This window comes from Diaphorina citri, unplaced genomic scaffold (assembly GCF_000475195.1).
Source record: "Diaphorina citri unplaced genomic scaffold, Diaci psyllid genome assembly version 1.1 scaffold291, whole genome shotgun sequence".
Taxonomy (NCBI): Eukaryota; Metazoa; Arthropoda; class Insecta; order Hemiptera; family Psyllidae; genus Diaphorina; species Diaphorina citri.
In genome coordinates this window covers 191,486-206,133 of record NW_007377727.1, presented here as the reverse complement: position 1 = coordinate 206,133, position 14,648 = coordinate 191,486, and the positions used below count along the sequence as shown (strand labels likewise).

General features: G+C 42.3%; 3 protein-coding genes across 3 annotated transcripts; all 3 read right to left on the bottom strand.

Moving 5' to 3' along the window:
- Nucleotides 1-90: 90 nt before the first annotated feature.
- On the bottom strand, nt 91-2,477 carry LOC103507146. Its single transcript, XM_026822085.1, has 3 exons — nt 1,739-2,477; nt 1,260-1,414; nt 91-1,012 (listed from the first exon to the last, which is right to left on the bottom strand). The coding sequence occupies exons 1-3, from the start codon at nt 2,475-2,477 to the stop codon at nt 224-226; spliced, it is 1,683 nt and encodes a 560-aa protein (XP_026677886.1). The 3' UTR covers nt 91-223.
- Nucleotides 2,478-3,307: 830 nt separating this feature from the next.
- Nucleotides 3,308-7,280, bottom strand: LOC113466555 (gastrula zinc finger protein xFG20-1-like). The gene is made up of 2 exons (XM_026822084.1): nt 7,271-7,280; nt 3,308-3,675 (listed from the first exon to the last, which is right to left on the bottom strand). The coding sequence occupies exons 1-2, from the start codon at nt 7,278-7,280 to the stop codon at nt 3,422-3,424; spliced, it is 264 nt and encodes an 87-aa protein (XP_026677885.1). The 3' UTR covers nt 3,308-3,421.
- Nucleotides 7,281-7,389: 109 nt separating this feature from the next.
- LOC103507145 (cell surface glycoprotein 1-like) lies at nt 7,390-10,148 on the bottom strand. Its single transcript, XM_026822078.1, has 4 exons — nt 9,246-10,148; nt 8,774-9,112; nt 8,364-8,596; nt 7,390-8,274 (listed from the first exon to the last, which is right to left on the bottom strand). The coding sequence occupies exons 1-4, from the start codon at nt 10,045-10,047 to the stop codon at nt 7,549-7,551; spliced, it is 2,100 nt and encodes a 699-aa protein (XP_026677879.1). The 5' UTR covers nt 10,048-10,148; the 3' UTR covers nt 7,390-7,548.
- Between the last annotated feature and the right edge of the window lie 4,500 nt (nt 10,149-14,648).

Below are 14,648 nucleotides of genomic sequence, written 5' to 3'. Positions count from 1 at the left end.
ATAGTCCGAGCCCATCATAACCACGACGCCACGACCTAATTTTATTGTTGTCGCTAGTAGGGTGGAGGACTTTAGGCACTATCTTCTTCCTCTTCATGTACCTACTGTGATGGGACTTGGTAGACCTGTGCATGAGCCCTACAAGGCCCTACACTTGAATTTAGACCACGCTACGCCACTGCCACGACCTAATTTTATTGTTGTCGCTAGTAAGTGGAGGACTTTAGGCACTATCTTCTTCCTCTTCGGTCTCCTCCTTCACAGCCTCATCCTCTTCCATGTCACTCTTCAACTTCCGGCTCAAATCCGTCGGGGCGTCCTCAGCATGACCGCCATTTTGATTATTCTGTATCAGGAGACCGAGCTTCTTTCGAATCAGCTCTTGGATGAGCATATTCCGTTCGTTTTCGTAGAGATCATTTAGTTTTTCTACTTGCCCGGGTGGGAGGGCACCGGCTAGCAGAGGCGGAACGCTCGGCACGGGCAGGTGGTTCTCACGAAGGTGTTTCTCCAAGGTTTGCTCCCGGAGTTTCTCGAGTAGGAGTTTCGAAGCGTTCTCTTCCATGAGGGTTTGCATCTCGAGTGGTGACCCGTGTAGTTCTCCCGTCGCGAGAGGGTGTTCGCCGGGTTGCGAGGCCGGGAAAGGCACCGCGGACCGCTCGTAATGTTCGCGAATGAACTCTTCGAAGCTTTTCATATGGGTGTTCGGCGCGGAAGTGTCGGCTGGCGCACTCTGGTGGTTTGTTTTCTGACTAGCGCTCCGCGCCTCGGACGACTCCTTGACGTATTCCACTACCATGTCGGGGTGCGTCCGCTTCAGCTTCATCCGCCGGTTTTGGAACCAAATCTTAATCTGCCTCTCCGTCAGGCCAAGCTCCTTACTGAGAACCTTCCGCCGATCGCTCGGCAGGTAGTTCGTCAGGCGGAATTCCTTCTCGAGTTCGACGATCTGGTGACTCGAGTAGACCTGACGAAACCGACCTGTGTTACACTGGAGGAGGTTCTTGTGGATTTGGCTAAAGAAGTTTTTTAAGAGGTTTGACAGAGGGAACTGTAACTGCTAAGGTCTTATCGCCCCGAAATCGAAGAGAGAAGGAACACAGGATAGGAGAAAGCCAGCCGTTCCGGGAACGAACATTATCCCTTCAGGATAAAATCCGCCCCGGGCGAGAATCCCGCGGCCTAGCGCTTACAAGGCAGACGCACTACTAACCAAGCCAAATAGGCTAGCTCCTTTTCTCTTTGATTTCAGGATGGATTTGGCTCAGGTCGAGGTTGGAGGGGATGTCTTTCTCGGAGGACAGGGAGTCAGAGGCCCCGAGGCCGAGATCTTTTTGTACTTGCTGTAAGTGTGCGAGGAGGATGGAGGAGGTTTTGGGATTTGGCTCAGGTCGAGGTTGGAGGGGATGTCTTTCTCGGAGGACAGGGAGTCAGAGGCCCCGAGGCCGAGATCTTTTTGTACTTGTTGTAAGTGTGCGAGGAGGATGGAGGAGGTTTTGTCTGAAAGAGAAGGTGAGCGTCAGAGGTGAGTCGTATGTATTGTTGTAGAGGTGACCCAATCCCTCGCTATTCAACGGGGGATTACATTGAAATGGGGGGTCTTTTCTGACGAAATTCCTGTGTGCGGAGTCCATTCTGTAGGACTATTGCACCCATTCAGCGCGTAGCGGGGGGAACTCGGCAGTGGTCATGGGAACCCTACTTGGTTCTTCCAACTTAGAAAGATCATTTGTCTCACTATTGAACTGCGTGTTTTCAGTCTCTTTGTAACTGCTTTCTTTCCGAGGTTGTTCGTGTTTCTTGTGCGTCCGGATTTCTTCATGGGAGACATTCCGTTCCAAGTTTCTATGTTCATTCAGGAACTCTCTGAACCTGTGTCTGTTCTCCGCTTTCGGTCCCGGGGACAACTCCTTCGTTGTAACTTCCAGTTCCTCTTGCACCGCTTGAAAATGGTCCAGATACGCCGCGTGTTTGAAAGTCACGTGCTTCTTCAGGTCATGCTTGTGTCTCGCGCGGTACGAACAATAGAGGCACGGGAACTGCGGCGCTTTACCGCACTCGTACTGGATGTGCCGCTTCAGATTGTAGGGACGGCAATAGCTGCGGCCACACTGGAGGCAGGTGAGGCCCTGCGCGAGTCGCTTCTGCCGGATGGACTCACGGACGTTTTTCATTTTGTTCTCGTAGTCGCTGAGTTTCGCTTTCAGCGGAGATGGTAGTGTGGCCTTCCCCACGGGCTTTCCGTCCCGTTGGGACAGGAGCTCTTGAATCACAGGCAAGGTCTTGGTAGCCACGTCCGCTATTGTGGCTGCAAAAGATGCAGTCGGGCGTGGCCAATCCGGGTCACTTGTGCGGATATCCTTCATGGGTAATAACGAGGGAACACCCTTGGAAGGAGATATCTTGCGGTTTTGAGGAGACGTTTTGGAGTCCTCAGAAGACACGCCTGGAGGGGACACACCCGCCCTGGGCAACATTTGAGTGGCGTCGAGTGAAACTGGTTTGGAGGACAAGTTCCCCGGGGCGGATGATGAAACCAGTTCATCACTCGATGAACGGCGAGAGGGGAAAGTGTCGTGTTTTTTTTTTTTTTTTATGTTAACTTAGGACAGCGAAATTTGGAGCCCATGTTTCAAAATCTCAGGTCTCCTCATGAGGAAGGCTAGAATAAGATAATCAACTCATGAACATGTCCCACTCCTAAATCACCTCCTGTATGTACAGAGTGTAACAAGCGACTCCACATCAACAGGGTGTAACTTAGAAGTGTACTAGTCATGGTTTTTGATATCTCATCACACTAAAGCCCGATCTTATGGAATCGAGCCTAAACCTTCCTGGAGTAAGAAAACTGACAAGGTTGAAACGAACACTAGGGCTTAATGGTCAAGAATTGCCCCTTCGAACTTTGAAATTGAAGTTTTATGGGCAGGCTTAAATATTTTATGATTACTTTTACTGACTTACGACTTCCAGTATCTTTCGGATGCAATGGGTAGAAATGGTTGGAATATGAAGGAGATATCTTGCGGTTTTGAGGAGACGTTTTGGAGTCCTCAGAAGATACGCCTGGAGGTGACACACCCACCCTGGGCGACATTTGAGTGGCGTCGAGTGAAACTGGTTTGGAGGACAAATTCCCCGGGGCGGATGATGAAACCAGTTCATCACTCGGTGAACGGCGGGAGGGGAAAGACGACCTCATGGGAGATGTTTCCGATGAAGAAGCTGCACTTATCGCCAGATTCAGCGGCGTTGGAGACGCTGAACGGGATCTTGTAGGTAATTTTTTTTTTTTTTTTTTTAATTTCCCATTTCCTTTTCTGACGCGGCTTTACATAACCTGGCTGACTAGAGTTTTTATATCATTTTTTTTTTCCAAGTGGCAGGATTTTCAAGATTGAGCTCTTCCACCCAACCACTATTCCGGCACAATATAATCCGGCTCGTGTGGGGGCGGCAGGGCGCCATCCTCGCCCACATGCTTCCTATAATAGTGACTGGCCAGGCTGGTTTTCCGCTTGGTCGCGTACGAACACAGCGTACACGGGAAGGCCGGCAATTTGCCGCACTCGTAGTTCATGTGCCGCTTCAGCGACGAGCGGTTCGAATAGGTGCGGTCGCAGGAATCGCACAAGTACCGCTTCTCGCCGCTTGGGGCGCTGAAGTAGTAACCTGAAAAGCGGCAGGGGAAACACCGTCATAGAGATAACCAGATGGACAGAAGAGGGAGGGCACCGGGGCAGTGTTCTTAGTGAAAGTTTGGGAACCACTGATTCCCTTCCTCGTGAGGTATGAGGGCGGAGGCCACAAAGTGAGTTTACACTCCGTTCAAGTTTAACTCTCGGATTATAATTAATATGATTGTTTTTTTTTTTTTTTTTTTTTTAATCGACCAATCAGATTGCTTAAAATCCGAGGGTTAAACCTCAACAGAGTTTAAACTCACTTAGTGGACCCTGGCCTTAGCTGAATTCCCTTTAGAGATGATTTTTTCTCTCAATTTGAGTTTGAGTCAAATTTCCTCTCTCAATAAGATTTTGGAGAAAACTGAGGGACTAAATTCCTTCAGACTCCACCCTGTTCAAGCCTCTGAAGGTGCTATAATGTTTTTTTTTTTTTTTTCAAATCGACCAATCAGATTGCTTAATCCGAGGGTTAAACCCCAACAGAGTTTAAACTCACTTAATGGACCCTGGCCTTAGCTAAATTCCCTTTAGAGATGATTTTCTCTCTCAATTTGAGTTTGAGTCAAATTTCCTCTCTCAATAAGATTTTGGAGAAAATTGAGGGACTAAATTCCTTCAGACTCCACCCTGTTCAAGCCTCTGAAGGTGCCATAATTTCTCCTACTTCGACAAAAATCCCTACTACAAAGGTCGAGAAATAGCAAATAAAAACGTCAAATTTCAAGTTTTTTAAAAAAGATCAATTAAAATTGTATTGTTGACAAAAAATTGAAGGGGGATAAAAATTTCCAATATCAATATCTATTGCAATTTTTGCCCGATAGACGATAGATTTATTCATCTCTCTTAAAGACAGTAAATAGACGACACTAAAATTCCAAGTACCTAGCATGGCAGGCTAGCTTCCCAGTCAAAGGGTTCCCTGTTTGCTCACCAGTGGAACCAAAAATCTGTGCATGTTTCTTTTATGTGTCTAATTTTTAGTCTTGAAAAAAACTACAAAGGTCGAGAAATAGCAAATAAAAACGTCAAATTTCAAGTTTTTTAAAAAAGATCAATTAAAATTGTATTGTTGACAAAAAAATTGAAGGGGGATAAAAATTTCCAATATCAATATCTATTGCAATTTTTGCCCGATAGACGATAGATTTATACATCTCTCTTAAAGACAGTAAATAGACGACAGTAAAATTCCAAGTACCTAGCATGGCAGGCTAGCTTCCCAGTCAAAGGGTTCCCTGTTTGCTCATCAGTGGAACCAAAAATCTGTGCATGTTTCTTTTATGTGTCTAATTTTTAGTCTTGAATGTTAAAAAACTAACAAAGTCCAAACTAAACATCGAGCAACATAAATTGAATTTTTTTTACCACGAAAATTATATCACATCTTCAAAAGTTTTGAATCAAAACAACAGAAGTAAATTTTAAAACGCAAATTTACCTGATGTTATGCTACAAAATACAAAAATCCTAGGGGAAAATAATAATGATAAAAAAGTTAGAAACTCAAAAATATAAAGGAACTCTAATATACCGCACTCGTAAAAATAATAAACCTAATAATAACTACAAAGTACTAAATATAAATTAAAATGAAAAATCAAAAGTATAAAAATAACAGATAAAATGTAACGTAAACGAATACATATAACAAACGTACAAAAACCTACATGCTTAGGGAAAAAAATTAAAGTTTGTACTTCCGGGACAAATAAAATCACAAAATAAAAATAATAAAAACTAAATAAAATCTAATTAAAGTAATGCTAATAAATCAATCACAACCATACAGCTAATCAAAAGTATAAAAATAACAGATAAAATGTAACGTAAACGAATACATATAACAAACGTACAAAAACCTACATGCTTAGGGAAAAAATTTAAAATTTGTACTTCCGGGACAAATAAAATCACAAAATAAAAATAATAAAAACTAAATAAAATCCAATTAAAGTAATGCTAATAAATCAATCACAACCATACAGCCACATTGCAGCGAACTCCAAAAATTGCCTCCAGGAATTAAAGTTAACAAAAAGTACTAAAACTGTTGCAAAGTTTCACAGCCTTGTAACATTGGAATCATATCACACAAGATAAAATTATTTACATTCAAAATGACCAAATCTTTGTAAAAGAAATCATAACCTAAGTTAAAAAAAAAAAGCTCGAGCCAACAAGGTTTTACAAGTGACTTGAAGCCCCGCCCCATTTAGTTACCAGTAATAGTAGTTATCTACACATTCTACACAATGACCGAAAATCATAGTATTAACAGTGGGTACGTATTTACACATTTATCGGAATGTTTAAAATTGCACAAATTTTGTGGCTTGCAGATTAACACAGGTTATAGGTACAGTGACATTAAAGCATTAAACCCCTATCAAAAAAGGTTAAAATCAGATTAATCTCAATTTAACAGGGCTTTATACTGTGACGTCAAAGCCCTATCAAATCATCCTCCTAGCCTGTCTTCCTTCTTTCTTCGGTTTTGGGACGATAAGACCTTAGCAGTTACAGTCCCCTCGAAGAGAGAAGGAACACAGGATTGGAGAAAGCCAGCCGTTCCGGGAACGAACATTATCCCTTCAGGATAAAATCCGCCTCGGGCGAGAATCCCGCGGCCTAGCGCTTACAAGGCAGACGCACTACTAACCAAGCCAAATAGGCTGGCTGCTTTTCTCTTTGATTTCAGGATGATAAGACCTCCGTTATTACAATTCCCTCTATTAGACCTAAAAAAAGTATTCCTGCCTGGCCTTATCCTTCCAGGTTTTGTCTTGTTCCTGGGCACCCTTCTAGAGGACTACAAGGAATATCCGTTGGTCAAAGCCGGGTTATACTGATTCATAAACATCAGAGCTATTTCAGGATGATAAGACCTCCGCTATTACAGTTCCCTCTATTAGACCTAAAAAAAAAGTATTCCTGCCTGGCCTTATCCTTCCAGATTTCAGGATGATAAGACCTCCGCTATTACAGTTCCCTCTATTAGACCTAAAAAAAAAGTATTCCTGCCTGGCCTTATCCTTCCAGGTTTTGTCCTGTTCTTCTTGGCACCCTTCTAGAGGACTACAAGGAATATCCGTTGGTCAAAGCCGGGTTATACTGATTCATAAACATCAGAGCCACTGTAGAAACAATAGGTAACCTAAGCCAATAGTCCGAGCCCATCATAACCACGACGCCACGACCTAATTTTATTGTTGTCGCTAGTAAGTGGAGGACTTTAGGCACTATCTTCTTCCTCTTCAGTCTCCTCCTTCACACGTAAACTAAACAATAACTTGAGATCAAAAATAATAGATTTAAAATCAAATAAAATCATCAAACAAAGCGAACAAACAAACTAAACGTATTTATCTGTCATTTCCAGAAACCATACTTCAAACTATTCTACTAGGTTCTGAAATCAGGGAGTTTCCTGAAATGACGAGAATTTTTTTGCACTTGAATCTATTTACTAATTTTAATTTAAACCCACAACGCTTTAAAGGTTCCCTGGGTCTTTCAGAGCTTGTCACAGCACATGTACCTCAATGTATTAGATAGATATCTACCTATTTGAAACTGGCGTGAGAACATGGTGGAGGGGTAATTATTCAGAAGCCACTACAATGAAAAATGAAACTCCGTTTTGTGTTTAACCTAACCCTATAATAACACTGGTCACTGCTCACTTGTGTATTATTCAGAAGCCACTACAATGAAAAATGAAACTCCGTTTTGTGTTTAACCTAACCCTATAATAACACTGGTCACTGCTCACTTGTGACAGCTCTGTAGCAACTTTCTATTGACGTGACTTCTGAACAAGTACCGCGACAAAAATATTGCACTCATTTCATGATTTCTATCTCATAGATAGGTCGACGATTTTATCCGTACCATCTGGCTCGTCCCGACTGTTTAAACGTGGCTCCGTTTGGTGCTTCTGACGATGGCGCCGCTTCCTGGCGCGTCGGACCGACAGGTCCAACACACGGTCCTGCGCGCTAGTGGCGCTCCAAACGGGAACTCGAGGAATCGATAGGATTGAATTCGAAGGAATGTCCACGAGATTCGAAGGAATGGGCTGAACGGGCGTGGGTACTTTTTGTTCCTTACGAGGCTTGACGGGGGGAAGAGGGAATTTGATCTCGTCGCGAGAAATGCCTTTAACTGGAATGGGAGGCATTGCTCCAATGCCTTTAATTGAAGCGGGAGGAATTGATCCAGCCACTAAAGGAGGGGGGATGGGGAAGTTCAGCTGATTTTGAGGGACACGATCAACGCGTGAAGAGGAATGAGGTTGATCTTGTGGGATTTTTGAAGAGGAATGAGGTTGATCTTGTGGGATTTTTGAAGAGGAATGAGGTTGATCCTGTGGGATTGTTGAAGAGGAATGAGGTTGATCTTGTGGGATTTTTTCAGCTTGAGGTAAAGTTACAGTATCTTGAGGCGGGGTTTCAGGTAAGATAGGGGTGATTTCAGGTGGGAGAGGTGTGGTTTCAGATAGGATAGGGGAGTTTTCAGATAAGATAGTATTGGTGGGGATATCTGGGATTGCTTCAACCAAGGTAGGAACTTGATCGAGGACCTTTTCAACTGTTGGGAGTTTTCAGATAAGATAGTATTGGTGGGGATATCTGGGATTGCTTCAACCAAGGTAGGAACTTGATCGAGGACCTTTTCAACTGTAGGAGGACTTTCCTGCTCTCCAGGAAGCTTTTCAAGGGGACAAGGAGCATTAGGTTGTTCCTGTGGGATTTCAACGGCAGTAGGTATGTTGATAGGATCTTCCGCGACTTTTTCAGCTGTGAAAGGAGAGTTTACGTTTTGTTCGGGAAATCCAACTTTAACAGCGGAACTTATTTGATCTTCTACAGAGGAACTTGTCTGAGTTTCAACAGTTGAAGCAGGATTTTCCTCATGGGAAATATTTTCGATGGGGCAAGAATTTGGGATATTTTCAATAGGGCCATCAGGAATATTGACTGGAAAATCGTCTGTAGAGATTTGGGCATCAACTGAATGAGAGGGAACGTTTAGCACACCATCAGAAGCGAGGACTTTGGGAAGTTCTTCCAGAGGTTCAGGATTTTCCTCATGGGAAATATTTTCGATGGGGCAAGAATTTGGGATATTTTCAATAGGGCCATCAGGAATCTTGACTGGAAAATCGTCTGTAGAGATTTGGGCATCAGCTGAATGAGAGGGAACGTTTAGCACACCATCAGAAGCGAGGACTTTGGGAAGTTCTTCCAGAGGTAGGGGAGGTTCTGCAATCAGATTTTTGAGATATTTCGGAGGTCGACCACGCCTTTTACCTCCAGGTTTTACCTCCTTACAAGGTTTTGGAGGTTTGGGCAGATTTTTAAGCGTCCTCGTGTACACGACGTATTGGTTTTTACTTCTCAGTTGCATTCTGGATTGATCTATTCCTGAAGATGGTGTTGGTGATTCATTTGTATTCAAGTTGTCTACGGATTTGTTATCTACATCTATTCCTACGTCTGAACCTACGCCTACGTCTGAAACTTCTTTCATTTCGACGTTCGTTTTGTCTACCTATTCCTGAAGATGGTGTTGGTGATTCATTTGTATTCAAGTTGTCTACGGATTTGTTATCTACATCTATTCCTACGTCTGAACCTACTCCTATGTCTGAAACTTCTTTCATTTCGACGTTCGTTTTGTCTAAACTTTCAGCACTTGTTGCGATTTGATTCGTGTCGACCTCATTTGTACTTGTATCTTCGGCATTTGATTTATCGATTGCATTATCCCCACTGCCTTCTTCACCCAGATCTGTTTGTGTTGAACTCTGTTCTTGACATTCAGATATGTCGCTCGGCAGGGCAGACCCGTTCATCTTGCTCACGATAAGACTAGACAGTGTGTCGTCTCCATCATGTTCCTGACATTCCGCATCCAGGTCTTTCATCTCCCCATCATCGTCCTTCACTTCTTCGTCGTTTCCGTCTCCTAAATCGTCCGTTCCGACGCTAATACTCGCCAGTCCCGCTTCATGTACGGAATCAAACAGACTGCCGCAGATGAAGTTGGCTCTGTTGTTGTAGTCGTGCGACCCGAATATTGCACTCTTGTCGATGATAATACTGTGTATCTCGAGGGAATGGCGTTGGAGGCCGAACTTGTTCGAGAATCTCTTGTGGCACACTTCGCACTGGAAGGGCTTGTACCCGATGTGGCTGTTGAGGTGGCGCTTGATTTTGTACAAGTAGTAGGCGCACTGGTTGCACAAGGGGCAGACATACTTGGCGTTCTCCTTGATGCTGCGTGCCTTAATAATGCCCGGGACACAGAGTTGGGAATGATCCAGGATGCAGTTGATAGTGAACGTGACCATTTGGTCGCAATGGATGCAATAGAAAATGGCGGCGCTCGAGGGGGGCGGCGAATAGCAACCTTCCTCGAGGATGATTTTGAGAAAATCTGAAAATGGGAACAGGGTCGTTTATGAGTATAATAACAATAAAATAAAAATTGGACAAACCCGTCTTTAGCCTTAGACCGAATCGCCTATGAAAAATTTCTCAGCTTGTCAAAAATTAGGTCAAATTTTCAAAATTCGAAAAAATCTCTTCGATGCTCTGGCAACAGCTCTAAAGACCTTTCCATTTTACTGTACCTATGTTTTTTTTATGTTAACTTAGGACAGCGAAAATAGCGGAATTTCGAGCCCATGTTTCAAAATCTCAGGTCTCCTCATCAGGAAGGCTAGAATAAGATAATCAACTCATGAACATATCCCACTCCTAAATCACCTCCTGTATGTACAGAGTGTAACAAGCGACTCCACATCAACAGGGTGTAACCTAGAAGTGTACTAGTCATGGTTTTTGATATCTCATCACACTAAAGCCCGATCTTATGGAATCGAGCCTAAACCTCCCTGGAGTAAGAAAACTGACAAGGTTGAAACCTACACTAGGGCTTAATGGTCAAAAATTGCCGCTTCGAACTTTGAAATTGAAGTTTTATGGGCAGGCTTAAATATTTTATGATTACTTTTACTGACTTACGAATTACAGTATCTTTCGGATGCAATGGGTAGAAATGGTTGGAATATGAAGGATTGAGGCAACAAAATGCTATAATGACAACCCTTCTCCGAAAATGGAGGAGCGATCACACTAAAGCCCGATCTTATGGAATCGAGCCTAAACCTTCCTGGAGTAAGAAAACTGACAAGGTTGAAACGAACACTAGGGCTTAGTGGTCGAAAATTGCCGCTTCGAACTTTGAAATTGAAGTTTTATGGGCAAGCTTAAATATTTTATGATTACTTTTACTGACTTACGAATTCCAGTATCTTTCGGATGCAATGGGTAGAAATGGTTGGAATATGAAGGATTGAGGGAACAAAATGCTATAATTTCAACCCTTCTCCGAAAATGGAGGAGCGCGGCAGCGCTCCGCCTCGCCAAGTCAAAAAAGTTTGACCAAAAAATAATTAGGATCAACATTACCACCAACTCAACACGTAAACACTAGAATATTATTTTATAAAAGACCTACGTGAAAAGAAAAACGTAAAATTAATTTTGTAAATAAATAATAGAACTTTTTTTATATAAATATTTTTCTACTAATTCACAGGTTTTATATTGCAACTTTTTTTTTCCTAGCACAGTTCAATAAAAATTTCAATTTAAAAATAAATATACAGATAAATAAATATAAGTAATTAAATACCTAAAAAAGAGAGAGAGAGAGAGAGAGAGAGAGAGAGAGAGAGAGAGAGAAGAGAAGAGAAGAGAAGAGAAGAGAAGAGAAGAAAATCAAATTTTCCGAACAGAGGCACCTTGAGAAAAAAAAACACACTTGGAAAATCAATATGCTCCTTTTGGAAAAATCAAGATACGAATTCGACTGAAAAAAAAAAAAAAACTGATCACCTTGTTAGAAATAATATCTACACTTTGATAACCGAAAAGATTCACTTGGAAAAATCAATAAAATTGCGAAGATCCACTTGGGAAAAATCAATAAAATAACGACTACACCAAAACCTACACTCAGTCACCAACACTTTCGAAATGGGGAAATGCAAATAATTGGTTCATTCAAGACCTTCTCCCAGAGCTGTCAAAGATCCTCACATCAACTCATAAGGCTCATATCTTTTTTTTTGTGTAAAGTGGAACAAATCAGAGTAGTAAAAACATTCTCCTCTCAAAGCCTTTCTTTTGGGAAGAAGGTATTTATTTTTCTTTAGAAAGGTCGCCTTTTTTTTCAACCCATTCAAGCATTGAAGATTTTAACCCTGTGTGAGATCTGAAAATCGGTATGAAAAGGAAGTACAAGTAGTGTCTTATTCAGGTTGTCAGATAAGAACAATATGTAGGTACCTTTTTGCTGACAGTTTTCAGAGAGAAATGTTTAAAACTTTTGTTCAGAACGTACAACACAGAGAGAAGAAAGACAGTAGGTATAGGAGAAAGCCAGCCGTTCCGCGTACAAGACAGCCAGTCAGTACTTATACAAGGGGGTTGGGGTCAAATCAATTGATAAAGACTCTACAGGAAATCATTGGCCACATAGTAGGACAGGACAAGACCATTCCACCAAAATACAATGGAGCATAGAGGGACCAATAGAAAAACTGCTGCTAAGAAGAACTACCTATGCGATACAAATTTTACAGCTAGAACGCTAGCAGCCGTTAAGCCAAACCTCATTGACAATAGTAGGTGTAGGTACCACTATGTCCACTATTGAGATTCCTGATTCCTGCCATGTATGTTCAGGTTGTCAGATAAGAACAATATGTAGGTACCTTTTTGCTGACAGTTTTCAGAGAGAAATGTTTAAAACTTTTGTTCAGAACGTACAGCACAGAGAGAAGAAAGACAGTAGGTATAGGAGAAAGCCAGCCGTTCCGCGTACAAGACAGCCAGTCAGTACTTCTACAAGGGGGTTGGGGTCAAATCAATTGATAAAGACTCTACAGGAATCAATATAAGACCATTCCACCAAAATACAATGGAGCATAGAGGGACCAATAGGAAAAACTGCTGCTAAGATGAATCCTGATGTCATCCTTTAGTCCTAAGGATGGTATCATGAGATTCTGAAACATGTTGACTCTTTTCCATCAATAAAGGTGGTTTATTTGATCAAGTTTCTTCTTACCTTCTTAAACATATTTTCTTCTTATTTAATATTAATTAGTACTTGTCATGGTATCCCGTTTCCAATTTTTTTTAAATCATCACTTGTTGGCAATCTTGTCTATCAGTGTGTCCGTATAGTGTACAGACTCTACATGGACGTTCAATATGGACGGAGACTTGCACCGATAGCGACAGTACGTGCACGAGAACGGTTTCTGTTCCGATTGCAACGGATTGGCGTGCATCTGGTTGATGTGATGGTTGAGCAACTTCTTATTTCGCGTCCCGAATGAACACGAGCTGCACCGATAGGCTACATCCGGCGACACGAAGCTGGCCGATTGAGGCCGACGGCGCGTTGGCAACAGCGGCCGGCCGCGGTTGAAACGCAACACTGGCGTGCACAGGAAGTTCGCGGGCGGGAGCGAAAGATTTTCGGGGTTGTTCGGAGAGAGCGGACTCGCACGAGACTTCCCGAATGGGGGCGGACTCGAACGAGACTTCCCGAATGGGGGCGGACTCACACGAGCCTTCCCGAAAGAGTAATTTTTCGGCCTGTCTTCTTCGTCCGACGGACTTTGCTGCGGCTGATTTTCATCGTGGAATTCAGGTTGGGTGTCGGGCGGGGCAGGTTCTTCCACCACTTCACACTTGATGGGAGTGATGGAATAAAAATTGCCGCTGTACTCTGAAAGAAGTGGAGGAAGACATTGTTAAAACAAGTGACTGTGCGTTTTTTAAAACTATCAATCATACTCGTACTTATACAAGACGAAAAAAAAAAATCACAATGCGTTTTATGTAGTTTATTTTTACTGAGAAAGAATTCATTTTACTAGGAAACTGTTAACACGATCATCCACGATGATATTTGTCAACTTAGTCTGAGGTTAAATTGGGCAGAGCTTTTTTTAAAAACATATTCTTCCATTTCTACTTTTCCCCCAAAACTTCAATAGAATGAGATCCTGAAGTTTTTTCATGCAAAAAATCATAGAACACCATTTTTTCCAAGTTTAATACACCTATTCGATTTGGTTAAATACGTTAGGGCACTTAAGGTCGTATAAAAATGGCGAAAAAATTATCAATTGAGTGTTTGAGTGAGTAACTGCGATATTGAATCAACAAATCATCACTCAAGAGTCCAACTTGAGTGTTCACCACTATGAATTCGACATTTTGTCCTGAAAGACCCTTGGACGTTCAAAGCGTTCATAAATGAACTTACACGAGACTAATGGTTTCACCAACCTTCTTTATAGACTATAACAATTTTCATCGTGGAATTCAGGTTGGGTGTCGGGCGGGGCAGGTTCTTCCACCACTTCACACTTGATGGGAGTGATGGAATAAAAATTGGCGCTGTACTCTGAAAGAAGTGGAGGAAGACATTGTTAAAACAAGTGACATGTGAGGGTGGGTCCCAGTTTTGTCCTGAAAGACCCTTGGACGTTCAAAGCGTTCATAAATGAACTTACACGAGACTAATGCTTTCACCAACCTTCTTTATAGACTCTAACGTTTTGTCCTGAAAGACCCTTGGACGTTCAAAGCGTTCATAAATGAACTTACACGAGACTAATGCTTTCACCAACCTTCTTTATAGACTATAACAGTCTGTTTGCTTAACAGCTCTGTTAAGCCTATACACACCAAATGGAACTTAACAGGCTGTTAGCTTAACAGACCTTCTAGGGACTGAAAAAATATTGGTGAAATCCACCCTAAGTCTGGAGGCCACAGTAAACCCACAGATAAGTGGCTTTTTTTTACAGATTAATTTAAGATAATGGCATGGACAAAAAGAAGGTCTAGTGTTCGACTTCCA

What these genes read in the sequence shown, in the direction of transcription:
- LOC103507145 (XM_026822078.1), bottom strand. Translation starts at nt 10,047, where the DNA reads ATGGTCACGTTCACTATCAACTGCATCCTGGATCATTCCCAACTCTGT. An exon ending in TATTTCCCATGAGGAAAATC is followed by an intron (nt 8,597 to 8,773) that starts CTGAACCTCTGG and finishes ATGAGGAAAATC; the next exon opens with CTGCTTCAACTGTTGAAACT. An exon ending in GTCCTCCTACAGTTGAAAAG is followed by an intron (nt 8,275 to 8,363) that starts GTCCTCGATCAA and finishes ACAGTTGAAAAG; the next exon opens with GTCCTCGATCAAGTTCCTAC.
- LOC103507146 (XM_026822085.1), bottom strand. Translation starts at nt 2,477, where the DNA reads ATGTTGCCCAGGGCGGGTGTGTCCCCTCCAGGCGTGTCTTCTGAGGAC. An exon ending in TGAAAACACGCAGTTCAATA is followed by an intron (nt 1,415 to 1,738) that starts GTGAGACAAATG and finishes CTGTCCTCCGAG; the next exon opens with AAAGACATCCCCTCCAACCT. An exon ending in CCAACCTCGACCTGAGCCAA is followed by an intron (nt 1,013 to 1,259) that starts ATCCATCCTGAA and finishes TTCTTTAGCCAA; the next exon opens with ATCCACAAGAACCTCCTCCA.